Source organism: Alligator mississippiensis, chromosome 3 (assembly GCF_030867095.1).
Source record: "Alligator mississippiensis isolate rAllMis1 chromosome 3, rAllMis1, whole genome shotgun sequence".
Lineage (NCBI taxonomy): Eukaryota > Metazoa > Chordata > Crocodylia > Alligatoridae > Alligator > Alligator mississippiensis.
This window is the reverse complement of record NC_081826.1, coordinates 31,680,645-31,707,025: the sequence shown is the minus strand read 5'-3', so window position 1 is coordinate 31,707,025 and position 26,381 is coordinate 31,680,645. Positions and strand designations below refer to the sequence as shown.

At 41.6% G+C, this 26,381-nt stretch overlaps 1 protein-coding gene and 1 long non-coding RNA gene across 3 annotated transcripts; one reads left to right on the top strand and one right to left on the bottom strand.

The window, feature by feature from the left end:
• Positions 1-3,193: 3,193 nt before the first annotated feature.
• TRHR (thyrotropin releasing hormone receptor) lies at positions 3,194-24,837 on the top strand. 2 transcript variants are annotated; one of them, XM_019495820.2, is made up of 3 exons: positions 3,194-4,311; positions 21,536-21,922; positions 24,690-24,837. In XM_019495820.2, exons 1-3 carry the CDS (start codon positions 3,481-3,483, stop codon positions 24,696-24,698), a joined length of 1,227 nt encoding a protein of 408 aa, XP_019351365.1. In that variant the 5' UTR covers positions 3,194-3,480; the 3' UTR covers positions 24,699-24,837. The 2 variants fall into 2 exon arrangements, with proteins under 2 accessions (XP_019351365.1, XP_006265839.2); XM_006265777.4 differs by lacking the exon at positions 24,690-24,837 and having other exon boundaries at positions 21,536-21,956.
• Positions 22,039-24,918, bottom strand: LOC132249242 (uncharacterized). Its single transcript, XR_009460641.1, has 2 exons — positions 24,831-24,918; positions 22,039-23,996 (listed from the first exon to the last, which is right to left on the bottom strand). It is a non-coding gene; the product is annotated as an uncharacterized LOC132249242 (long non-coding RNA).
• Positions 24,919-26,381: the final 1,463 nt, after the last annotated feature.

Below are 26,381 nucleotides of genomic sequence, written 5' to 3'. Positions count from 1 at the left end.
CAGCAGCAGTGGAGCTGCTGGGCGGCCAAGTGCAGGCTGGCCCAGGTGTTGTGGGGGTTGGCTAGTTCCTCCTGGGGGACTTGCCACTGCTGCTACGCCTGGTCATGCTGAGCCCTGCTGCTGCTTGCAGTGGCTGGCCCAGCTGGTCTGAAAGAGGAGGCTGCAATCAGGCAGCTGTAGCGCCTGGTAACTCTGCAGGCAAGCACTGGCAACTTCCCTAGCAGCGCCTGTGACTCCCCAGAGGTGGACGAGAGTGACTCAGGCAAAGTCATCACTGGAGACTGGGGGAGAGGGATCCCTGCTTGTCTCCTGATCAGTGCCACAGCCTTCCCCTGCCCCAGCAAGAGGAGAAGCCTCTCTGCAGATGTCCCTAGGTCTGGCACCCACTTCTGAATGCCCCATGTTCTCCCCATTGTTGCATCATAGGGATCAGGCAGCTGCCGCCCCGCGGCAGGCACCCCCAAAGAGACAGTGGCCCAGCAGCAAGGAGTCCCCACCTCCTCCCTGTCCAGGGTGCTGGTCAGGGCCCTCTCTCCCTCTGTCCCTTTAAAATACATGAGTGGGGGGGCCCGGACCCCTGCTTGTGGTTGTGGGAAGCCCACTGGGAGGGAAGGCAGAGATCAAGGGCTGTGCAACACCAGTCCCTGCTTCACTGCATGGGTATGGGGAGGGGTGTGTGTGTGTGTGTGTGTGTGTGTGTGTGACAGACAGAGAGAGACAGAGACAGAGACAGAGAGACCCTTGGCTTCATGCAGCCCCAGCATGGAGGTGACTGTCCTGGCAGGGAAACGGGCCCCAGATCTTTCCCACTCTTCTGTCTGCAGAAGACCGGGGACCTGAAATGCTCCATTCTTGGAGGAGCAGCGCAGGGGGCTCCTCTCTGGATCAGGTCACAGAATCCTAGTGGAGTGGGGCTGGGAGGGACCTGCAGGGGTCACACCTAGCCCAGCCCTTGCCTGAGGCAGGAGCATCCCTGTCCAGACCATCCTCTATACACCCATACTTTAAACTCTACATAAGATGACAGGCAGCCCTGACACAAGGTTCCCCTGTCTCAGCTGCTTGAGTGGTGAGCTGGGCAGGGAAAAGCCAGACAGACCCTGGCTGGGCACCCTGCAGGCCAGGGTGAGGTTTAAACCCCTCCCCAATCACACTCAGAGGCCTTCCAGGGCTTGGCCCCACCCCTGCCCCAGATCAGCTTCCCTCCAGTCTTGCAGCTGCTGCAGAAGGGAAGGGAGCACCCCCTGGCTTCTAGCCTGAGCCTGCAGGCATGTGGCTGCATTTCCTTGCTTTCGAGCTCAATCTACACAGGTTAGACTAACCTGCAAAGATTGAATTGATTCAGGCTTGGGCTTTTTGAATGGCTGTACTTAGCCGAGGAGTCAGTTGCCTGTGAAAAAGGGACTGCTCCAGTGAAGTGTTGAACTCCTCAGTTCCTACTGACAGCTATGGGAGGTAGGGTGCCACCTACCAAGACCCAAGAACAGAAATGTAGGAATTGTCCTGGACTGCAGGATAAAATGTTGGAGCAATAGGAATAGTTCAGTGCCATTCTGTCCACTCCCAAATCTGAATAGCAGCACCTTTGTGTTTTCTTTTAGTTTATCTAAAATACCTGGAGCTGAATAACAGGGATGGAAATCCTACAGAGCAGAATCTCCACTATGACCCAGGTGACACATAACGGGGCTGGCAGGCAAAGCACCTGAATTCTACCTCCAGCCTGCTCTTGAACACTGTGAAGCTGTGAACAAGCAAGCCACCTCCCTGTGCCTCAGCACCCACCTGTTGCATGGGAGTGATTCTCCTTGCTCAATTTTGTAGAGTGTTTTTTTTTTGACAGATAGAAAGTAGAATGTAAAATATTTTCCCTGTTAATTTCTGGTCAGCATGGAAGTGCAAGTAGGCAAAAATGAAGAATAATGGGAAAAACTAACCAAATATATCTAAACCTGTAACATAGTCTGATTCAGATTTTCAACTATGGTGCAGGTAGGCTCTTTTTTCTCATCACTACTTGAAAGTGTATTTTGAAAAAAAATCATTATTTTGCATGTTTGTGTTAAATGAGGATCTCTGAATCTAAAATCTCTTTTGAGGTATAGCTGTCTTTCTGCATTTCTGCAACGTACTATTTCTGGAAATACTGCAGCTCCTAACAAACCGTAAAAAGGAACAACAAACATGCTACAAATGGGGGAAGAGATTATGGATTTCAAGAAGATTTACTCCTCAGACTCCAAATGTGCAACTACAATTAGTAACAGATAATAAAGGGACTTGGGAAAAGATACTACAAAGGGAGGCAGGAGCCCTTTAACTGAGCTACCCACTTTCTCTGTAAAGCATGGAGATTCACAGCAGGCTATAAGACAGGAGCACAGCACACATCTCCAGGTGCACTTGGATTAGGGAATATACAGGTCTGTTTGGATTTTTCATTAGTGGATCAAGCAGGATGATTTGTGGAGTGCCTTGTTTATTCATGGTTTTACTCATTCTGACTGGGAACTGTGTTACTAGGGAAGATTCTTCAAGGGAGAGAAGACTATGAATCATTGAACAGTGTTTATGTGTATTCTCATTAAGAGACAATCGGTGATTTGACAGTTTTATTGCAGCTATATGATCCAGGAGAGAACTGGGAGGGCTTAGGGGTGACAGGACTCTGCAGTCCTAGTGACAGAGCCATTGTCAGGCAAAATTGTGCAGTAAAGTGCAATACCGGTTTTTCTCCTGGTTTCCAAAGTTGGGATGGTTTTAATTTCCTCAACTCTGAAGGGCCTCATACAACTCTGAATACCTCACAGAGTGTAAGGTAAGTGCAAGCCACTATCTTCATTTACACAGGGAAAAGTAACTGTGGGAAACCAGAATTTTAAAATTTATGCCACATTTTTGCAAAATGATCGCACTTCATTTATACCCAGCTGATCAATACACCACATGAGAGTAATCATCTGACAGCACAAAGGCAAAGCTGTGTAAAAGGCTAAGAAGTCTGAGGGTCATGACTCTCTCCCTCCCTTTGCCTCTTCATTCTTGTCTCCACCTCCTCTATTCTGTGATTGCCTCCTGGGTTGGTAGTGCTGGGTCAGCCCAATCCTATGGACTGTTAGCTAGTTGCCTGGGGATTTCTATCAGAATAGGGAAAGGACTCTTCAATTCCCCCTCCCCTTCCTCTCCCCTCAAAGGCAGTCTGTTCTGCAGAGGGAAAGCTCTCATCTGTAGCTGCATTCGTTCTCATGAGTGTCATAGATCAGCTATAGGGAACCTGCTTTTTAAACTGTTCTAATGAAATGGGATCTGAAAGGGACTTGCCAATCTGGTAATTAGACATGTAAGGAAGAAAGTCCAGGAACCTTAGAGCGAAGAAAGTGTGAGGCTGTAACTATATGGAAAATGTGCTATGGAATTATACATCATACATTCCCTGTTGTGTTCAAGTTTTTGCAGGGGAGAACGGAGAAAATGTGCTGAATGCAATTGCCCAGCAGAAACAGCTCCAAGCTGGTGAAGATGGAGAATGGCACAGTGGATGAACAGAACCAAACTGGGCTGCTGCCAAGTCAAGAAATTATCACTACTGAATACCAAGTGGTTACCATCCTCTTGGTCCTCTTCATCTGTGGACTTGGCATAGTGGGCAATGTCATGGTGGTGTTGGTAGTTCTCAGGACTAAACACATGAGGACTCCTACTAACTGCTACCTGGTGAGTCTCGCTGTGGCTGATCTCATGGTGCTGATGGCTGCAGGACTACCCAACATTACTGAGAGCCTCTATGGATCTTGGGTCTATGGTTATGCAGGATGCCTCTGCATTACTTACCTCCAGTACCTAGGCATCAATGCTTCTTCTTGCTCCATCACGGCTTTCACCATTGAGAGATACATAGCCATCTGCCACCCAATCAAAGCCCAATTCCTATGTACTTTTTCAAGAGCCAAAAAGATCATTATTTTTGTCTGGGCTTTCACCTCCATATACTGTATGCTCTGGTTTTTCCTTCTAGATCTCAACACTGTAGTCTACAAAGATACCATTGTTGTGTCCTGTGGCTACAAGGTGTCCAGAAGCTACTACTCCCCTATATATATGATGGATTTTGGTATATTTTATGTTGTGCCAATGATACTGGCCACTGTCCTCTATGGTCTGATTGCGAGAATATTATTCCTGAATCCCATCCCTTCAGATCCAAAAGAAAATTCTAAGACATGGAGAAACAACTCAACTCACCAAAGCAAGAATGTGAACTCCAAGACAACAAACAGGTGCTTCAATAGCACTATTGCTTCTAGAAGACAGGTAGGAAACTCAAAGAAATAGCTTTTTGAAACCTAAATAACATTGCTTTAGGGATCCTCTAGATGTGTAAAAAAGTATAAAATGTACTATTTTTTTGTTAAGCTAGATGATATAAATATGATAAATACTTATAAAACATAGAGAAGCACTCTCAAACATATATATCACTTCTTTAGATTTTATGTAGAAAAATGATAAAAGTAGAGTTGATTAAAATAAAGAAGTATTCTTAGAGCATTTTATGTAGTTTAAAGACATGCAGAAAATCTTAAAATCTACCCATTCACAGCATTCAATTAGAGCATTTTACTAAGTATATTGAACCTATGGACTATCTATAAACTACTGCCTACTCTAGGCATATACAGGATATATGTGTTAAGAGATAACTGAGTGTCTTATTTTGATGTTCCAAGAAGCCAGCTATATATATATATATATATACTGTTAACATGAGGATTTAAATGTGAAGAAAAAAATGCCTTTCCCGTCAAAATGCACTCTGCTAATAATGCAGGCAAATATACCAGGTAATTCCTGAGTTATTTCTGTGATCTATAAATAGGGAACAAAACTGGAAATTCTTGAGACCTGAGTTTTGATGTCTTTCCTAGACTGTTGGAAAATTACTACCTTGTGTATCTCGGTTTCCCCAGCTATGAAATATAGATAAGTAGCTTGTGGTTGTAGAAGTCTGGAAATAGAAAGTGTTAAATGAACTCTAAAGTATCGGTATCACTATTATTCCATCTGTTGGGTAATTCATTGTCACCAAAGATATTAAATGATGATGCTTCAAAGTGGATAACAGATTTGATCAGATTAATTATAACTTGATACATATGCCAACATAGTTTAGAGGTACATAACTGTACCAACAGTTTTCACAATACTAATTAATATTATACTTGACACTGAGAGCAGTTCACACTTTTTTAAGATCCAGTCCTGAGAGGGCACCATTAGCCAACTGACCTCTCAGGGCCATGCCCAGGTCCATAATGTACTAAAATTTTCATTTAAGTGTGAGCACCTATTTCCACCTCCCCCCCCCCCCCCCCCCTTGCCTACTACCTTAGAATCTTCTGCATCAGGCTCTTGGTCTTCTGGTAAGTTCAAAAGGAAGCCTAATTCCTGTAAATATAATGTTTGAAGTTGTCATCAATTTTGAAATGCTCAGTACAGCAGGGGGAGGATGGGGTGTGCAGAGGGATAGGTGTAGGGTATGATCAAAACCTATAAAGGATGAGTAAGATGTTAGTACTTCCTAGTGTAAATTGTTACAGTTTAATGAGACTGGTTGTTTTTCTGCTGTGAGCACTGCATTCACCTCACAAGCTAATTGATCAGCAGGACATTCAACATGAGCAGGTCAAGAGATCTCGTGTTTAGAAATATACAAACTGTTTGCATGTTTGTTATTTGTATTTGGTTTTATGTCTCCCTTTCTACTTCCCTCTTTGAGCTAGAAGTGTTTGCATTGGTTTTGTAACATTAATGAGATTTTTTCCTCTTAGTTAATTTTCAATTTTCAAGCCTTTAATAAGACAGCTCTGTGTGCTTGGTGATGAGTACTTTATATTGGTTAGCATCCTTTGAAAAACTGGAACCATCTTTTTATTTAGGGTTTTACTTAATGTTTCAGACAGGGGTTATTGCTGTGTTATAAAACTAAAATGCAATGTACAATATATATTTTGTGTTTTATAAAAATTGAAAAGATTCTTCATAGAGCCACTAAACTGGATGGATTATCATTGCTGTATTTTTAGTAAAACTAGTGTTTGCATACATGGGGTGGGGACATGAAGGCATGCCATTATTACTGAAATTTCTAATATGATCTATATTATGGCAGCATCCAAAATGTGCTTAGTGCTACAAAATCAAATGGAAAAACATAGTGCCCCCAAGGAGTTTGCCTGCTAAGGGCACACACAAATGTGACATTTCAGCCACTGGAATCACAGTTCCACTGACAGAAATGCTCTGTGGACAAGCATTCACAGCACTTCAACAGTTTAAAAAATGGCCCATGTGGTAGAGATTTCCATCACACTGGATGTGGCTGAAGTGCCAATAACTGGGGTATACATGTTTGAAGGAGAGCTTGCACACAACCCAAACTGACTGGGGATGCAGCAATGCCCTTTGGCATCCCAGTGCACCCTGCTCCCACCTCTTTCCCTTCCCCTCCAGGGAGATGCTTTATGACTGACTGTGGGCTAATGCTGCAACTGGAGTGAAAGAGAGCCCCTCCCCTGACAGCTCAGGGGCTTTTCCCAGCTCCTCTCCACAGCTCAAACCATCAACCCCCAGCCGCTGATGGCAGGAGAAAGCCACCCACCAGCACCAGACCCTAGCCTGCCCTTATCCCAATTCTCTCTGAACTTCCTTAACCATCCCGACACTCAGACCCTGGCCCACCCCCAATCCTGCTGAACCTAAGCCTCTTAACCCTTGCCCCTCCACCTAGACCCTGGCCTGTCTCCGGCTTTGCAGTCCCCAGAGACACCCCCCAGCCCCCCACCATTACACAGGCACACATGGACACAGTCCTCTCCTGCCCATTTCCTCCCCCTTTCATAGACCCTACCTGAACATGTGGCAGGGGGGTGGCAGGGTCTCGGGTCCTGGTGGAGTGGGACCTCACAGTTTGGGGGCAGGTTCTGGCAGATTACACCCATCCTCTCCTGCCCCCAAACTGTGGGAATCCCACCCCACCATTCCTGCCCCCCCCCCGCACACAGACATGGCTCAGCCCCACCCTCACCCCCAGAGAGCCCTGTGTTTCTGGGTTCTCCCCCCCTGCCCCCATTCCCTCCTCCATGCATCCTATCTAGAGCAGTAGGCTGTGTCCATGCTCTGGGGGCATTGTCAGGTCCCAGTGGGATGGGATCCCACAGTTTGGGGGCCCTCTTCTACCACCAAACTGTGGGGGACCCACCCCCATACCTGACACTGCCCTCCACGTGGACATGGTCTGGCCTACCCCTTTCCCCCATTCTTGGAATCCTCTTTCTCCCACCACCTCTGTTCCAGACTCCCCATCCCCACTCACTCCCATTTCCTGCCCCACCTTGTAGCACCTATTCCTCCTCCACCATCACCTCACCCCTACAGACTCTACCTGGATCACCAAGCCATGCCCATGTGACACCAGGGTCTCAGGTCCTGGTGTGGCCTTGCAATTTTTGGACAGAAGAGCATGGGATTTGGTAGACTGACCCTGCTCCCCTGCCCTCCCCCCACCCCCCGCCCCCCGCCCATTCCTGGACCCAAACTCTGGGGATCTCACTCCCCATGGGGATTGGGTACTCTGGACCCACCTCCCTGTACAGACTGACCCCTCCCCAGGGAAGGAAGCTGTACTTTGTGGAGGAAGGGGCGGGATCCATCGGGCAGCAGCTAACTAGCCCTGACCTGTGCCCTGGGTCTCCTATCTCCAGGCAGAGAGAAGAGCCTGTAAAACTGTCTGCCAAGCATGCAGATCACCCTCTGCACTAATGTACAGGACAAGCTGTTTGAAATCAACTGGCTACTTCAGCCAACTGAACTTCAACCAGTTGATTTGAACTTCACCCTAAGTAAACAGTAACACATACCCAGGAAAAACTCCTTCTGACCTCAAGGAGTTATGAAAAGAGAGGGCAGACTTAAGCCCTGCTGGCCACATCTATATGAGATGCTGACTGCACAGTAGCCTGAGACTACTGAGCAGTAGTGTCACATGGCAGAAAGTATGATGCAATGCTACTGCACAGTAGTCTCCAGCTTCTGTGCAGTCAGCGTCATGAAAAAGCCGTTTGACTACACTACTGCATGGTAACTCTGGTTACTCTGTTTAAATAACTGTGCAGTAACAACTATGCAGTCAGCATCTTATGTAGATGTAGCCACCAGGAATATTTTCTTTTCATTCCCAATAGTTCTTTCCCATTCTTTTCATTAGTGTTACACTAGAGTAACAGGGTAGAATTTGATCCCATGTGTGCAAAAAGCAGGAAAAGCAACTAAAACCATGGGGAAAAATTAAGCAGACTCCAGTACCCTGATCATGAGCATGTGAGTGAGCCCAAGATAGAAAAATGCTGATAGAAAAAGCAGCTGACCAGTTAGCAAGATATCCTTAGTCCTGTGCACTTAAATGTGTGTTATCCCACTAGTGGCTTTGGGTGTTTCCTCATGCCTCAAACCACTGAAGTGGCCAAACCAAGGATGGAGAGTACCTGAACTTACATCTAGAACAGCTATATACTCAGGACCAGGAAGGAAACAAGTACAGTGTACAAGGCTTTTGTCAACTGAGAGAGGCAGGAGGCTTTTAAGTGGTCAACCCTTGGGTCTTAGAAGGCTTGCGATGAGCCAGGGATTTGCATCTCAGGTATGACAGAAAAGCAGGTAGGGAGACTCAGGTTTAAGGAGGGAGGTAGCTATTGTAGGGGAACTATGATGGAGAGATGGGACTGAATTTGCTCAACTCACTTTCTTTACTGTAGCATGAGCTACAGAGCGTGCTTATCCACTGAAGTAAAGATTAAATTCAAACTGCCTAGGAAAACAAAAAGTCTCTTTTGCCTTTGGGGGAACTATAAAAAACCTGAAATATTAAAAGTAGTAAAACTTATAGAAGTACAGCATGGAAATTGAAAATCTCTTCTATCATATTTTTCCTGGAAAACTCAATAGATAGCTGCAAAACCATAAGTATTATATTAGCGCAGACTCAGAGTAGCATATTTGAGGTAGAAAGTGATTTTTTTTCTCCATTGAGTTGTTATTTTAATTAACCTTTATTTATGTCAAGTACCTGACAGGCAGAATGCACAAGTATATTTGTCAATGACACAGCTCTGATCCATGCATCTTCAATTAAGGGAAGTCTGTCATATACTGGAGTCCTGTAATGCATACTTTTGCACAACTAGGCAAGACAAGAGAGAGAAAACAAACAGCTTTCTAAAACTTTTCTATTTTTCAAAGTGATTTTTTTTTCCCTCAAAATATGAGTTAGAAGAGGAGGCAAGGCATAGGCCTGGATTTTTTTCTTCCTTCATTCTCCTATTTATAGTACATTTTATATAGCCACTAATGTGGCTATTAGTCAAATACCACCTCTGTTGGGTAATCATTTTTTGTTGATTATGGGCAGTTGGTAAAATTAGGACAATTTACCAGAACTATTAAATAACTATATATTATAGTAGAAGATGATAAGTTTTTATTTTAGTTATAACCTTGTAAAGCTAGAATAACCCTGTTAAAGTCACTTTGGTTTGATACAAAATTAATGGAGAGCAGAATTCAGCTTAGCGTATTTTAAAATTAATTAAAATGAAAACTTCAATACAGTGTTACACATGGAGCTCCATTTTGAATGGTATCCAGTTCATCCTGAAGCTTCGGTCTTCTGCATAGGCCTCTCCATGGGTTCCCCCCTCCTCCCCCCCAGCCCCCTAGTTCAGAATTTGTATTGACTATTCCAAAAAAAACAGGAATCAGCTCAGTCTCCCAGCTGGCTGTATAACATCACCTGGCATAAAATGCAACAGAAATTTAAGATCAGAACCCTCCCTATTTAAGTTAATGGGAGTAGCATAAGTAGGGGTGGGTAAGTGGCACACAAGCCTGGCACTGACTTAGAGCAGGCACCAGAATGCCAGCTTCCTGGGGAGTCTGTACCGTGGCAGTGGCAGTTCTGGTGGGCAGCCTCTACTATGGCAGCAGTACCTCGCTCTCTGGCAGGGTTGTGCTCATGACACAAAATTTGCTAGTTAAGACAATGGATGTCCTCTTCAAAGAGTTTTGAATCAGGCCCTTGCCAGTCACTAAGGTTATGAGATAATACTTAATATAGGGTGGAGAATTGAGTTTTGGGCCCTTTTTCCTTTTTGGGGCGGAATTATAGTTCAGGATCACTTTGGCAGTATGTTGTACACTCTGCTCCTGATCCAGCATAGAGCATTAACCCATTACTTGAGTTTAAGCAGGTTTCCTAACTTCAAGGACATGCTTGACCCCAGTGATTTCTAGTAGATTTCTGAGATCTAATGATGACAGTATGCTCTTTCAATAATCTTGGCAAGATAAAATGGTGTGGTTAATCTGCTGAAACAAAGAGTTTGATGTACTGCTGAGAAATACCATGGGAGAATATTTGGGTTCCTAGAGAAGGGTTCTAATACTAAAGGAAACTTTGATTTAATGTCACCATACTGTTCTCCAGGTGAAATGTGGAAGAAACTGCACAAGTCAACAAGAGTGAAGACATGTCCCTTTGGCTGTCATTGAATGAAAAAAGATTATCTAGACATTTTGCTGGGCGTGGGCCATTTGAGCATGCACAGTTTGTCCAGTTCATTGTACTTGAACCAGTCCACAGCACTTGAAGCTGTTAAATTGATTAGGGGTAAGATCAATAAGAGTAGAAGACAGTATCTTGTCAAGAGTGTCTTTTGAAGCCAGACAGTTCAAAGTCTCATTTGTTTCATGAAGAACAAAAGGGGAGGGTGTCTATGCAAATTCAGTGTTTGAGGTCCCTGATAATTTGGGATGGATAGTTTCAAGACAATGAACTAAAATAATGATTCTGATTGCTTTTTTTCTTGGTGTACATCACTAATTATGAATTTAGGACTTTACCTTTAAATAGATTACTAACAAACATAAAAAAATCTTAGTGCTCATCCCATCCAGGAAGAGCACACACCAACTGCTGAAACTTCCTTAGCCTGACGAAGGGTTTTTGAACCCGAAAGCTTGCTTAATAAATATTCTCCAACTATTTGGGTTGGTCTAATAAAAGATATCAAATTCACCCAAGGAACCTTGTCTGCCTTGGTGCTCTTGGAGTATTTAGAGGGCTATATTTGTTCCTGTATGATCCATACAAGAACTATCCATATCTGATAGCAGGAAGAACAAAGATGGATATTGGAAAGCATTTTTTTAGATACGGGTGAGATCCTAGCTCAATTTCCACAGGCATTTGATTTAACCAAAAGTGATACTCACTTCTCCAAAACTTGCTGTCTAATGTAGTGTCACAACTTGTGGATGTACAAATAGCTTTTTAAGACTCCAGGGAAAAATATTAGAATAGTCATTCTTACAAAAAAAATAAGACACTAAAGCATTAAACAGATATTCCTTTTCTACTTGACATTCAGGATTGAAAAATCATGCATTCCCTTTCAACTGATGGTGAAGCTGATCTCACTAAGTGCATGTTCAATGAAAGAACTGCAAGGACACAATATTGTGAAACAGCAGCAGTGGTCACATGAAAAAATATAGTCCCATAATTAAATGTTTTCAGGACTAGAGCTGTGGTACATTTGTGCATTTTGTATTATTGCCAAATCTAATGCCCCAATCTTGTGGCAATTTCCATGTAAACCTTTCAGCAGAAATTCTTACTCAGTTGATGACTCCTAGTTAGATATTTCCTTTTCAATTTTATATTAGAAAATGAAAAGACTCTGGTGTATACAGGATATGGCTGAATAATTTTGAACATTAGTCATTCAGAAGCTAACTCTTTCACCAGAGATGAGCATTGCAATCTTATTCTTCTGAATTATCTTACTTATGCATATACATCAATAATATACTCAACTGCACTCATGAAGACTACATTCTTTTAATAATTTTCTGCCCTTATTGTCTATCCTGAACTTTTCTAAGGTGCTTTAGAAATCTATTTTAATAACACTTCTACAGAGGAATTGTGCTTTTTCAGTCTTTGAGAGATCCTACTTATCAGGCTTGCATGTTTCCCCAAAGAGCAAAAAGTGAGAGATTGAACCTGAAGAAGCTATTGATGTATTTTCCCATTTAAATATCTTTAACATGTGCAGAGTACAGCATAACAGAGGATTTAATTACACAAATTTGAATTGTCTGACAGCAAACAGATTGGTGCTCAGAGCTAGTGAGAGAATCTGCCTCTTTTCCCTCATGCATTTTATTGATATTAGCCATTTTATGCAAACTTATTCCACAAGCAAAAGATTTGTTCTTTAAAAGCATGTGAACAGGCTGGAAGGATGCTTTACAGTGATGTTTAACATCTCTGAAATTTCTGCACAATAAAGCTAGTTTGGGTCTCAAAAATACCCTGTTTGCTATAAGCCCTATAGAGAAATTTCCTACAAAGTTTGAAGAAAACTGGTTAATAATTTGAATTAAATGTCACTCAAATCTGAGGAACTGGCTTATGTTCCAGCCTCCCTTTGTATCCCCCGAACTCAATCAAACTTCCCGTTGAAAGCAACATGAAGAGAAATTAAACAAAATTGTTAATTACTGTTCTAGGTCATTATAATGCTTATGCAGTAGTGTATATACATATATGTATAAAAATACACACACACACACACTAACACTTAGTCTGTTTACTCATTCTTTTGTGTGCATTGTGTGGATTTTCTTCAGTTTGGAAAACATTAAAAGTGCCCATACCTTGGCTTTGAATGTCCTGCCTATCACTGACAATTGCTAACAATACATAATTCACACAGCAGCCTCCTTTTAATCAAGCAGTGTTAAATACTCAGATTTTACTCACTCGCTTTACATTAGCCTGTATCATAGCTCCCAGTGCCTCTCTTCCAAAGCCAAGTGAAACAAATGAGCCCTGAAGTATGCCAGCAGATCTGGGCCATTTAAACACAGGGTACTTAAGGCCAGATTCAAAATGTCTCAGTGGGCGCATCTACATGTTCATTAATGCACTGTAGTTACTGCTGATTAAGTTTAGCACTTGGTTAACCAAGTACTAAATCAATGCACAGTAACTTGAGCTACTGTGCAGTAGCGCTAGTGCATGAGATTTTGGTGATGCTTACAGCACAGTAGCGTAATACTACTACATGGTAACATATTAGCATGGTTTTTGCCCAGTACAGTACTGCACGGTGTTATTAGCCTACTGCTCCATTAACATCTCACGTAGACATGCCCAATAGGTGCTTAATTGGGAGCAGGTTGGAGTTATTTCAGTTTTTCAAACTCTGTAATATAAAACTATACTGGGGAGTCTTATTCTGTAGCCTAGGGGTTATGGCATTTCTGTACAGAGTGGTTCCTGAGCCCTGCTCCTAATGTTGTTTATGTCCTTTACTTTCCATCATCATTGTGTGCAAAATAGAAATAATGCAGCCACAGGGACTCTAACTTTTAGGTCAGAAAGAGACCATCTCTTCCTTTTTTCTGCAACTCTCTGCTTTTTAAATTTCACAAGTCACAACATGTGATGATGTAAGATGTTGCCTACAAAAACTTATGCCTTTTTGAAACAGTTAGCCTCTAAGGGTGCATCTGGATGAGTGTAGATGTGTGGTTTGTGATGCTGCAGACCCATCTGTGGTGCCACACATCGCACACACCATACATACAGGCATTCCCCGCGCTGTTAATTTGCACTGGGGGGTGGGGTTCAGCTTCTCTATCCCACCTGGGGCATTTTCCCCTGCACTAACCCCACATGTGGGGGGCGAGGAGGGGGATTGTAGGGGGTGAGGGAGGTGTACCAGAACCTTGTGCAGTGGCACAAATTTGTGCTGCTGCTTTTTTCCCCATGGCACCGTATAGCCCTCTCTGGGTATACAGTGCTAAACATCTCTGGGCTGGTTTTTTGTTTGTTTGTCCTTACCATTCCCCACTCATGGCATAGGACACCACAACCTGAATTGCTCTGAGGTATCTCCAAAGTGTCCCCATTGATGCTATGGAAATCCTAGGTGTCTGGATCCTTTGAATCACCCTCTGGGGCAGATGATCAGAAGTAAGGTGGGGTGAAAACTATCATTTGAATCTGACCATTACAGCACATATCCTGCCAGCCAGCACTTCTCTCTTATATCACCTATGATTTAGAACGAGCATGCTTCTGACCACAGAATCGGGATCATACATAAGTAGGCCTGGAAGGGACCTTGGGGGGTCATCTCCTCCAGTCCTCTGCTTAAGACAGGATCATCTCTGGCAGACAAGCATCTCTTGACAATTTCCAGGGATGTAGATTTATAATATATTCACCTACCATATATAGAGACATCATCTCTATTATATTATCACTATGTATAGTTTGCCCTCTGATTGCTGGGCACAGTTCAGGGCATACATAGGATTGTCTAGCATAGTAGTGCTAAGGGTTTCTGTCTGGGGACTCAAAGGACCAGAATTCTTTGAAAATGTTTGCCATTTTTTATTACTGTTTGTCTGTTTATTTTTAAAAACAGATTCACTACAGATTTGCACCCCAAGGTGAGCTGAATTGAATTTGGCTCCATATTCTTATCTAGAAAACCACTAAGATTCAATCTGTTTATTTATTTATGCATTTATTTCTGTATGATAATGCTGCAATTTAGTAATGGATAATGTGATATTCACAGAGTAAATGATCAAACTGCATAAGGAAAAAATGAGCATATCTCATAATGATCCATTCCAGCTGACCAGTGTTTCAGTACAATAGATACAAATACTGTATAGTGTAAGTACAATAAGTGCTGAAGGATGGAACAAACTGAAAAGAAGGAAGCTGTTACTACTTATTTTTTTGCTTGTTGGTGTTTAGTTTGATTTTTTTTCCTCGTCTCTAGAGGAGGGAGTATTGGAGGGAAGAGGCCCATTTCTCTTAAATTCTGGAAGGCTTTTTTCTCTTTCTCCATTTTGAATGGTTTAGTTCCCCTCAGGAAATAGACATAAGGAAAAGTCTTACAGACTAGACTACTGAAAATAGAAAGAAGAGGATGAAACGAAGTCAGATTTCAGGAAGAGAAGGGAGTCCAGGACTTTGCTACAGAAAATTTTCTTTTCTTTGCTTACTCCTCTACTACTCTCAATTCTCCAGTCAATAACGTGTTATGTTTTGCACAGGGAAATGTCAGTTTTTAACAAAATGTTATAACAAAATGGTTATGCAAAAATACAGCCTTAGCCAGCATTGTTTTATTGGCGATGAAACTTGTTCAAATCTATCTGTATTATTATTGTTATACCAATATTCTAGATTCATATCCTAGACCCAATCCTTCTACTTTGTGCATCCAACATTCTCAAGACTTCAATAAGCGTTGAAAGCTTTAGCTTTATGGTGTGGAAAACAAAAGAAGAGAAATACCAGAAGCCCTTAAAACCTTGTAATACTTGTTTAGCACAGTTAGAAAGACTAAACTTTTTATCTGCTGACAATAAAAATAAGATTCAGAGGAGAAAACAATTATCGTAGTTAGCAAAGCGGGAATACTCTGAATATTTAATTCTCTCTCATATAAGAGTACTTAATACAAAGAGGTTTTTGAGGCCATTCATAGAGCAGGAAGTATAAGAATATCAATGCAGAATTAAAATACTAAGAATCTGTTTAGTAGGAGCCTTTTGAAATGTTTTCCAGAACATTTTCAGAACCTAAATCACTGGATCTTAAGAGTGGTAAAGTACAGCCAGAAATATATTCAAACTGAACCACTTCATCCTTATTGAAAGTACGCTGCTAATTTGGCCTAAAATGGATTTGCCCAAAGCCATTCAGTCATGTTTTCAATTTCCTCGACTAAGAATAATTTGTATTCTGAATCTACAATATGAACTGCACATCCCCAAGAAAAGGGCAAACAAACTGTGCTATCCTTCATATGAATAATTACTGAGGGATTTAGAGCCTGGTGGCCTGATCCAAACTCTATGGAAAGCCATCATAAATCTATATGTTGTCTTCAACAGGTTTTGAATTGGGCCCTTTGCGTCATTAGAAGGAAAGTAACAAAATAAGGTTGAAAAACATGTAAATCCTGGTTCCTACAGCAGCCCTGCATTGATTAGCTATTACTCAAAAGAATTTGCCTTGAAACATAGATAAGGTTTAATTATGCTTAATACCCGGCAGCCTGAAAATTGGCACAGGAGCTTTAGTAAGATTATTATACTTAAACACATTAGACTACATTCTCCTTGGTACGCCTGAGCAACCCCAGTGAGGTACGAACAGGAATATTTGGCCCATTATTCCTCAGTAAGTAGAAATCCATAACAGCTCATTCAGATCAACTCATGTTGTAGATTTAAATCCCTTTGAGAACCTGTAAGAAGTATTTCATCTTGGTTTACATGCAACAGACCCCAACCTTCAGTCCTTGGAACTGAATGAATGAGGGGCTTTTAGAGTTGAAACACAACCACCTACAACTTGAGTGAGAATGTCATTGTTCTGTAAGTGAGACTTTTAACAACTCCTATTCTCTGTGACCACTTCTGAGGGGACTAGAAACGCTTACTTACCAGTGTTACAAAAAGAAATAAATTTCCAACAAAACTCAGCCCTTTGCAGTAGGTCTCCCATTCAATAATCCAGATGTAATTAAATTTTACCAGCTCAACTCAGACTTGATGCATACATAAGAAAGCCATGTCTTCATGAATGGTACTTGAAAGTACATTTCTCCTTGTTATTTTTCATGTTAGTCCTGTTTACACCCAATATGCTTTCAGTAAGCAGGCTGTGACCCCAGCAGCACTCCCTGAACTCTCTTCAGCACAGTGGCTGGGGGGTTTAAATGGTGAGGGGGTCAAAGAGTGTCAGACCAGAAAAAGGGACAGAGAGCAGAGATACCAGTGGGCATGCCTACACGAGATACTATGTCACTGTAGCATCAGTGGGCATGAACCATGATGCCAGTGCTACTGTGAGTGAGGTAGCAATAAGCTACTACATAGTATCTGATTACTACTGTGCAGTAGGGTTGGAAAAGACCTGTGTACTGCCAGGATTGCACAGTAATGGTTATTACCGTTAGTCCAGCTAAATGACTGCACAGTAACAACTGCAGTCAGGCACACATGTAGACATGTCCAGTGTCTAGGGCCCAAGTCCAAAGCCCACTGAAGCCAGTGGAAAAATGTCTGTTGACTTGAATGTGCTGTGGCTCAGACCCACAAACCAGGAGTCAGCAACCTTTATGAGTGGTGGGACACTCCTTGTAACCCAGCCACTGCTGTGGGCTATTGATCCCCTGTGCAGTGCCCTAGACCTCCCTGCTCTGTGCCAAGGCTGCTGTCATGGCCCCTACTCCAGCCTCCACTTGGAGTTGCCACCATTCACCCCTACTTTTCATCACTAATTGTGATGGGTAGCTCTGAATTCAGCAGCAAGAGTAAGATTAGGTTGCAGTAGTGGAATGAGAGAACAGTATGTGGCACAAAGCTGGGCACATAGCCTGTGGCAGCCACCTGCTAGACACTGTCCAGGGCACACTGGGCAGGGTATGTAGCAAAGAAATGTAGGAGACAGGATGGAAAATTTTTCCCTGCTGTTGTATGCTGCTGATTCCCCCCAGTCATGGGTCAAATCCAATCTTTTCATGGGCCTGCAGGCCATGCATTCCCAACCCTTGCTGTAGATAATTCATTTTATACCACTATATTATATGAGTTATTTTCCTTAAATCCCATTAGTAAGAACTCTTCATTTCTTGATAAAGAGAGTGTGATTAATTTTCTCCAAAGAGAACAGAGAATTCAAACTTATACCCACTATAACTATTATAAGTGAATGTCTGCACTATTCTCCATACAGCTATGCTAAAATTAAGATGATATTTAAATAGCCTGTGATTGGCTAGAGATGATCTCAAAACCCCTCACTGAACATTTGGTAAGAAAATGCTTTCTATCTGTGAAGATTGTTGCTATTACTCATTCTCTCTTTGAACGCCTATACCAAACTGCGACATTTGCTAGTTGGTCTGGGTCACACTGGAAAAACAACCAGTACAATGAACCACAAACATGATAGAGTTCTTTCTCCCTTAAAATAAGTGGATCATTTCCCATGAAGAGTGGTTATTCTCATCTGAATATACTTGCTTCATTTTAAAAGCTTATCTGCAACTGAACTCAAAACAACCTTGGAGGGAGGAAGGAAAGAAAATAATAACAGTTGAAACTTTGTTATCCAGCCTGGTTCAGTCCTGCCCAGAGTGAAATGGGGTAACAGTATAGCATGGCTGACAGAATTACAAGACACTGTTACCCTGATCCAGAACATGTATGTGTTAAAAAATAAAACTTAGGTACAAGTCAAGTGCCTGAATCCAAGTGAGGGGTTTACAAAAAATACCTACAGCTTGGGTGTTTGAGATTCTGTAGCTATCTATGTGGCTTCAGTGGTGTAAACTTCTGCTACTGCACATGCCCAGAAGCACTGTCAGGATGGCTGAAATGAGCTTCTTGGTACCTGTCTGACATTTTAAGCTGTTTGGCCTTCACAAAAAAAGGTGTGCCCCTATCTAAGGCTTAGGAGAGGCCAGGTCCAATACACATGTTCTGAGCATGTTTCACACAATGGCATTGAGTTCAGTTCAAATCTCACTAATGAGGGCTCATTCAAAAACACATTCCTGGGAAGTGATGTAACTGCCCATCTTTTATACAATAGCCTGAAGATCGTAACCAGGGATAAAATGAGATTAAACAAGTGGAAATGTGATCATGTAGCTCACTGATCAAAGTCACTTATTTGGATCTGGGACTTCTTGTTTCCAGTCCCTGATCCATGACTGTTCTTATGTTTTACCAATACTGGGTGCATCTACACATTCATTAATGCACTTTAGGTAATGCACATTAAATCTAGTACCTCTGGGCTCATCCACAAATGTGCTTTAATGCTCACTAGACTATTTTACTGTGCATTAAAGTATCACGTAAAAAAAAGTTACATTATGCTAATGCACAGTAAAATAGTCTGTTGCACATTGTCACTAAAAAGCATACTAATGCATTACTATACGTTAGCGCAGCCTCTTGTGCATTAATTTAGTACCCCTCATTGGAGGACTGCTACACAAGTGCAGGGAGCCTGCTTTGACATGCTGGAAATCCAGTGCATTGGAGCAGACTCGATTAATTGAGTCTGCTGGAACATGGACATGAATGCGCTCCACCAGACTCTAGCATCACATGTATCAGCATCTTTGCACTAAAAAATGGTGGTGGGGTGCTTTGAACTAAAGCTCATTAAATGAGCATTAAATAAGCTTTAGTTCAAAGCGCCCCACCACCATTTTTCAGTGTGGAGACACATACACATGAAACTCAGGCACTTTTAATTAGCATGGCTTGCTAATTAAAGTGCCTCCCCACGCCTACCAGAGCATGTATAAAAATGCCCAGAGGTACCAAATTTAATGCACATGAGAAAAGATGCATTAATGCAAGTGTAGACACACCCTCTATTGTGAAGTACTAGAAAAATGTGCATTGACCTATTTTAATGTACATTAGCTAAAGAGCATGTTTTTTTGTGACCCTTTAATGCACATTAAAATAGGCTAATGTGCATTAAAGCACACATGTAGCTGTAATCACTGTATAATCAAAATGAGATTAGAAACCAGAATTCAGATAACCCCTCTCTTAGTGGAGAGGGGTTGTATCATCAGGCTACCTCTACTGCTCCCTCTCTCTCTCTCTCTCTCTCTGCTCCTATGCATCATGCATGCCTTTCTGCTCAGTGACATTGCTTCAAAATGGCCAACAGCCTGATGGTTAGAGCACCAACTGGGAGGTGAAAGTTTCACCCTGCATCTGAGGAGGTTACTACAGCTGGGTCTACCACTTCCTGCATGTGTATTTTAAATTCCTAAGCTATCTCATAAAATGTGGAATAAACAGTTACAGGTTTAAAATTGTATAAATATAAATAATTATAAATATAAATATCTGTAAGTAAGATGAGAAAAAACACAAGTGTGGAAAACTAGTTATAGCTGATATGTCTTTTTTTACCCAGATAGGGGAAAGTGTATACCTTGGGCAATAAAACTGAAAATTTTCTACATAATGAACAATCTGATTACAAAACAAGAAAATTATGTCCCCTCCTACAGTTTAATAAAGACATAAAAATAAAATAAGCAAACATAGTCAGAGGGGTTTTAGGAGAGTTAACAATGTAAACGTCAGGCCCGTTGCTGAATTAATTAAAATGTATATCCTTCCTGGAAGCAATGAAATTATACCCACATAGCCTGAATAACACTTATTGCAGTAGGAGCTGCTTTAGCATTGCCATATTTCTTCTGCTACTCAAAGTAAGGAGGCTGGGTATAATGAGTAACAACATTGATCAGCTGGTGATAAATTAGTTTGTCAGTAAGTTGCAATCATTCTATTTTGGCAAGAGAAGGAAAAGACAAAGAAACACAATGAAGACACTTTTTTCAGTTAACTAGTAAGTATCCTGACCCTGCCCAGTTCCTGCATACAAAACTGCATGTGTTCTATATTGATTTACACTGGGCAGTCCTGCTATTGATGTGGTGGTATATTTCCACTGGGCTAACTCATCATCAACAATATGCCACCTTGACTATTAATATGTTTCTTAAACTTTCTTAAATGTTTAACTTGCAAATACTGCCTTTTACTTAGCAAACACTGGTAAACCTAACATTCTTAAAGTGATACGTGCATTTGCAATCGAAAGGATCAGAATAGGAACACATTGATTTTTGCACACACATTTTTCATTCTTTTTACTGAGTTTATTTAAGCTCTTTTGGATCTCTCATAGGTTAATATTTTTAATTTCTTTTATTAAAAGAACAAACTCAGTAAATTTTCCTAGAATTCTAAAACTCAGAAGATTATCCCCAAACTTTAGGATATAATTTAAAATTTTAAATCATGGAATATAAACCATCTGGCAAAAACCTAGTTTTAAATTAAATGCTTAGGCTTTTAAGATTAAAACAAATCTGAGTCAGACATGGATGGGGGTTAACATTAATTTTGCACTCAACCATTACCTTGGTAGTAGCCGTTGAAGTTGGTAGGTAGCTCAGTGGTTAGCAAGTTCTTAATATTACTGAAGAAAACATGAGTTCCTTTCCTTCGAGTGGGGGTAGACACTTCTTCCTGATTATAGTAGTGGCAAACAGCCTTAGATAGGGATTACATATAGGTGACCATCAGCCCTAATGAACCAAACCCTATTCTATAAATGTTCATGGGAGTTCGGATCTGTGAATTTGTCTTATTGCAGCTTAAAAGGAATGGGGTTAAATTCTGAACCAGATGTATTTCAGATCATCGTGAAATTCGGGAGGTTTAAACATGTAGTCTGAAGTTGGCCACATGATATATAGCTTGTAATGTGCGTTTGCCTAGAAAGCACTGAATTCCAATCTTCTGTTTATCTTTGTGTTTCCCATAGGTTACCAAGATGCTGGCCGTAGTTGTAATACTCTTCGCCTTGTTATGGATGCCATATCGGACATTGGTTGTTGTAAACTCCTTTCTCTCCAAGCCTTTCCAAGAAAATTGGTTCCTGTTATTTTGTAGAATCTGCATTTATCTAAATAGTGCCATCAATCCTGTGATTTACAATCTCATGTCCCAGAAATTCAGAGCAGCCTTCAGGAAACTCTGCAACTGCCAGCAGAAACAGTCAGAGAAACCTGCTAATTACAGTGTGGCTCTAAACTATAATGCCATAAAGGAGTCTGAGCACTTCAGCACTGAACTAGAAGACATTACCATCACCAACACCTACCTGTCTTCTGCAAAAATGTCCTTTGATGATACATGTTTGTCTTCTGAGGTAACATTTAGCAACACTTAATATGCTATTCTATTAATAATAACCAATATGTTGTGTGCATATACAAGGAACCAGACCACAAAAAAATAAAAATAAAAATCAAAGCTAGATCCTCATCTGGTACAAATCAATACAACTCCTTTACTTTAGCAGTGCTAATGTGATGTACACCAAATGAAAATCTAGGCCCTTGAAACTCCTGGGAAAATGTACAAGGAGAGCTGCAAATATATTTTACTTGAAAACAGGAGGAAAAATAGAATGTTTTCTTAGACTTTTAGCAGAAGGATTGTTTACCTTTAAAAATATTCTGATTTTTTTTGGCAGACTTGAAATAAATTTTCATTAAAAATTGTAACATACGCACATATTCTTGTAGTCCAAAATTCCCACCATTGTTTGATTTTGAATATACCGCTAATGGCTGTTTTCTAAATTGTTCTCACATATTCACGACTAATTGCAGTCATTTTGCACATTGGACAACTCCATTCTCAAATACCATGAAACGTTCTAATTTTGTTACAGAAAAACTAATTTTATGCTTATTTGAAAAAACTGCCATTTTTCAAAAAATTGAAATAAAGCTGCTTAACTTCACATAAAAGTAAATTATGTGAAAAAAAAATGCAAGCAAGAGCCTGAACCTTCAAGCTCAATGGTTGGACCATTCATATGTGAGGTGGAAGAATCAGGTACAAGTCCATGCTTGTGTGGGTCTCAGACATGAGTTCAGTGCCAAAAAACTTGGTATTATCAAGGTTTAGCTGGCTCTGTGCATGACCAGGGGCAGAAACATAAGTATCAGGGGGCTTTTGTTAGCAGAAACTTAGATGCTCATAAGGTCACGCAAGGATTCTTTAGATTTTGGACTTAGGAACCTAAAGTCACAGTTAGGCACCCAGGTCTTCCTCGTGACTCTAGCTCCTTCTGCCATCACACCATTGGCAGCTGTCCAGTATTAATAAAAATGTCCAAAATCAATTTGCATAAATACATGAAATGGTAAGGAGTTACATTTTCCTAAATGTTTAAAAGTTGGGGGTGGGCCTGCAAGGGTTTGGACTAGATGACCTTCTCAGGTACCTTCCAACCCTAATTTTCTATGATTCTATGGTCCATTTTGCTGTATATTCAAAACACAGAATACATGAGGGAGTTGGAATCAAATCAACTTCTCCTCACCCAAATCAATGGGAGCAATGATACCCAGGACAGCAGCCCCCAAGCCTTCAACTTATTACTTGTGAATTCTTCACATAAAATCACATCAAAGTTTTTTTTCTAAAGACAGTATGCATTGGGCTTGCTTCTCCTGAATCATGAATAATGCAACATAACTCTCTTAACTAATGTACTTTTTCAGTTTTGGGGCTGGAATGTGTTTGCCACCGTTCCCCTATGGACATATATGTTGTGGCTCCTTGGTACACTGACTGCTCATGTGGCTCCTGACTCACCAGCATTGACTATCACTTGTTAGAATGAAATTCATCTCCCTCCTGGTAAGCTCAGCTACTGACCCCCTTCAGTATGCATGGCTGTAAAAAAAGCCAGAGAGATTCAAGGCGCTCAACATATAACAAAAGGTACTTGGTACCCTTCCAGAATCAGCTTTGTGTGGAAGCTGAAGATCATGAAATCCACTCCAACGTGGAGGCAGAGGATGGGCAGCTGCGGCTAGAATGCAGGAACTGAACAGAAACATAGCAGCTTGTACACGCAATGGGGGTTTAATTCTCCCTAAATTGAAATGGTGGGTTTTCTAAAAGACCACTTCAATATAGGGAGAACTAAGCTAAACTAAACCCTCATGGCATGTACACAAAGGTGGGGACCCAATCCCTACCTGCCTCTTGGGGGGGGGGGGGGGGGGGGGAGGAGAAGGTAAGCTGCCAGCGGGCCGAGTGGTCCCTGAGCTGCATGGGGGCTTCCAGGTGACACCAGCCTGCTGTCACCCAGCTCGGGCGTCCCAGGGGAAGTGGTTGTACAGCCGCAGAGGGAAGCACCAGTCCCCATTCAGCCATGGAAGGAAGCACTGGGCCCCAGGGCAGCTCAGGCAGGCAGGCAGGCTCTGGGGAGAAAAGAAAAGAAAAGAAAAGAAAAGAAAAGAAAAGAAAAGAAAAGAAAAAGATCAATCTTGCTGCTTTTTTTTCCTCTTCAGTGGAGCCTGTCTGCATGGGCTGCCGCCAGGTCCCATAGCCCCTGAACTATTTGGGGCCTGCCAACCCCCAGCACATCGGCTTCCAGAGCCCCGTGCACTGTTGCACTTCGTTAAGTAGCAAACTAAATATCTTGCTACGTATCAGTCATTTAAAGTGGAATACGCTGACGAATGTGCAAACAGCAATGCCTTTAAAGCGGAATACACCATCAAACTTGCAAGCAGCAAAGCCATTAAAGCAATGCAAAAGGGCATTTAAGCTGCTTTAAAGACCATTTTTGTGGTGTGTAGAAAGGGCCAGACACTGCACACCCCTCTCCACACACTTTTGCATCAGCAACATTGTTCCCACTATACTGTAAACCAAGCAGCTCCTCAGTTATGTCCTACAACTCCCATCCCTAGAGGGTGTTGTAGAGTCAGCATGAATCAGACTCTTTCTTTCCACACATGCAGCATTGACATGTTTCTGTGGATAACCAGCACCATTTGTTCTTAAAATAGTACCATGCTTGCTTACAACACCAGTAGGGCTTAACTTGGTCTACAACAATATTTCAGATGACCCACAGAGTAGCTAATTTTTTCCATTTCCCTTTACAGGTGATATGAGAATGAAGGAAGCTGTTTCTATTTTCCACTTTGTTGCTCCTCTCAGTCTTACACCACTACAGACCAGCCTGGTCTTATTAATATTTCTATTCACTATTTACAACAACCTGTATTAAAGCCAAAAGTACTCACAGACTCAGAAGTCCACTCAGACTCCAGGAGAGACCACGTATCTCTGCACAATATCTGCTTGTTTGCAGCAAAAGTAGGTTCCTGGGGAGGAAGAAAAAAATATTAAGGATCTGATTCCATAAAAAAGCATCTGAGTTGGACTTCACACATGCTTGATATTACATATGTGCCAAATTGTATCACAGGTTCTCACTTTCTCTCTTAAAAGAACAAGCTTCCCTTTCAGCTACACCTGCAGTCTTTACTTGATTTCATAGAGCCAGAGTTCAATGGAAGTTTTGCCTAACCTAAGACTACAAGATTGGGCCCTATTTGTGTTAAACTATATAATACAGGAAAGAGTGTGCAAATATGATGCCTTTGCCAGTGAAATCAAACTGAACCTGGTAACACTGCAATAGAACAGGCTTATCTAACCAGGATATTTCTTAAACTGCAGAGTGCCTGCTCAAACCTCAGTACAATGGATGCCTCTTGTGACGTGCTGGAATGAGGGTATTCATCATTTTACTTGCAGTGCTCAGTACTTCAGAAGGAAGAAAACTGTATTACCCTATCATTGATAGACAATGTAATTATGGTATTTTTGCAGAACAATTTGGGTTAAGGGTTAGAGAACAGCAAGAACTCTACTGCTGGTTCCAGTAATTATCTAGCTTATCCTCCCTCCTTCCAGACTAGCACACATTTAATGGTACACATCATAACACACTATAATGACTAGATACCTGATGGTCAAAAGCATGAAATCCATTTTCTGACTTTTCATAGCATGAAATAGGAAAACATGCAATTGGTTCACAGCAGGGAATAAACAAGTGAAAAACTCGGTAGGAAGCTTTGCAAAAAATTTTAACCAGAAAGTATAAAGACATTCTGCGTAGAATACATCTCTTCTCATACTAAATCTATCTGGACTTGCCATGTACAGAAGAGTGTTGGAAAAGACTTATATACTTTGCTAGTTTATCTAGGCTAAGTAAATAATTCACAGACTGGATTAGGTTAAGTACTGTCTCAACAGAAACTCTGGATTCTTATTCCATTACCTGGACTAGCTTTTATGTCCCTCTGCGGGGTGGGGTAACTCAGTGGTTCTCAACCTTGATAGACTCAAGGCGCCCCTTGCTAGATTTATGGCAACCCTCAGAAAATGCCAGCTCTTTCTTTACTCTGCCTTTTTGACTACAGAAAAATAACACAGCAACTCTTCTGTTGCAAAGAGCTCAGAAAGACCACAACATGGGTCAGAATGTTTTTAACATTATGAATTCCTACTTGAAAACTTTGGGTTTATCTTGTGAATTAGGTTTGCACGTCTAACAGAGCTCACATTGCATGGGACACCATGGAATCCTTGAAAGGATCCCAAGGCACCCCAGGGTGCCACAGCACCCTGGCTGAGTGAGAATTGTAGGGTTAACTGCTTTGTTTGTCCCTTTTGATTTCTTTGACCCACAATCAGCATTCTCAGCAGTCCCTCTTCCTCTATCCATTCCTCCCCATTTTCTGTCCTTTCTATTTAAATTACTGTTTTCCTTCCTATTTAAG

What these genes read in the sequence shown, in the direction of transcription:
- TRHR (XM_006265777.4), top strand. Translation starts at nt 3,481, where the DNA reads ATGCAATTGCCCAGCAGAAACAGCTCCAAGCTGGTGAAGATGGAGAAT. An exon ending in CTATTGCTTCTAGAAGACAG is followed by an intron (nt 4,312 to 21,535) that starts GTAGGAAACTCA and finishes TGTTTCCCATAG; the next exon opens with GTTACCAAGATGCTGGCCGT.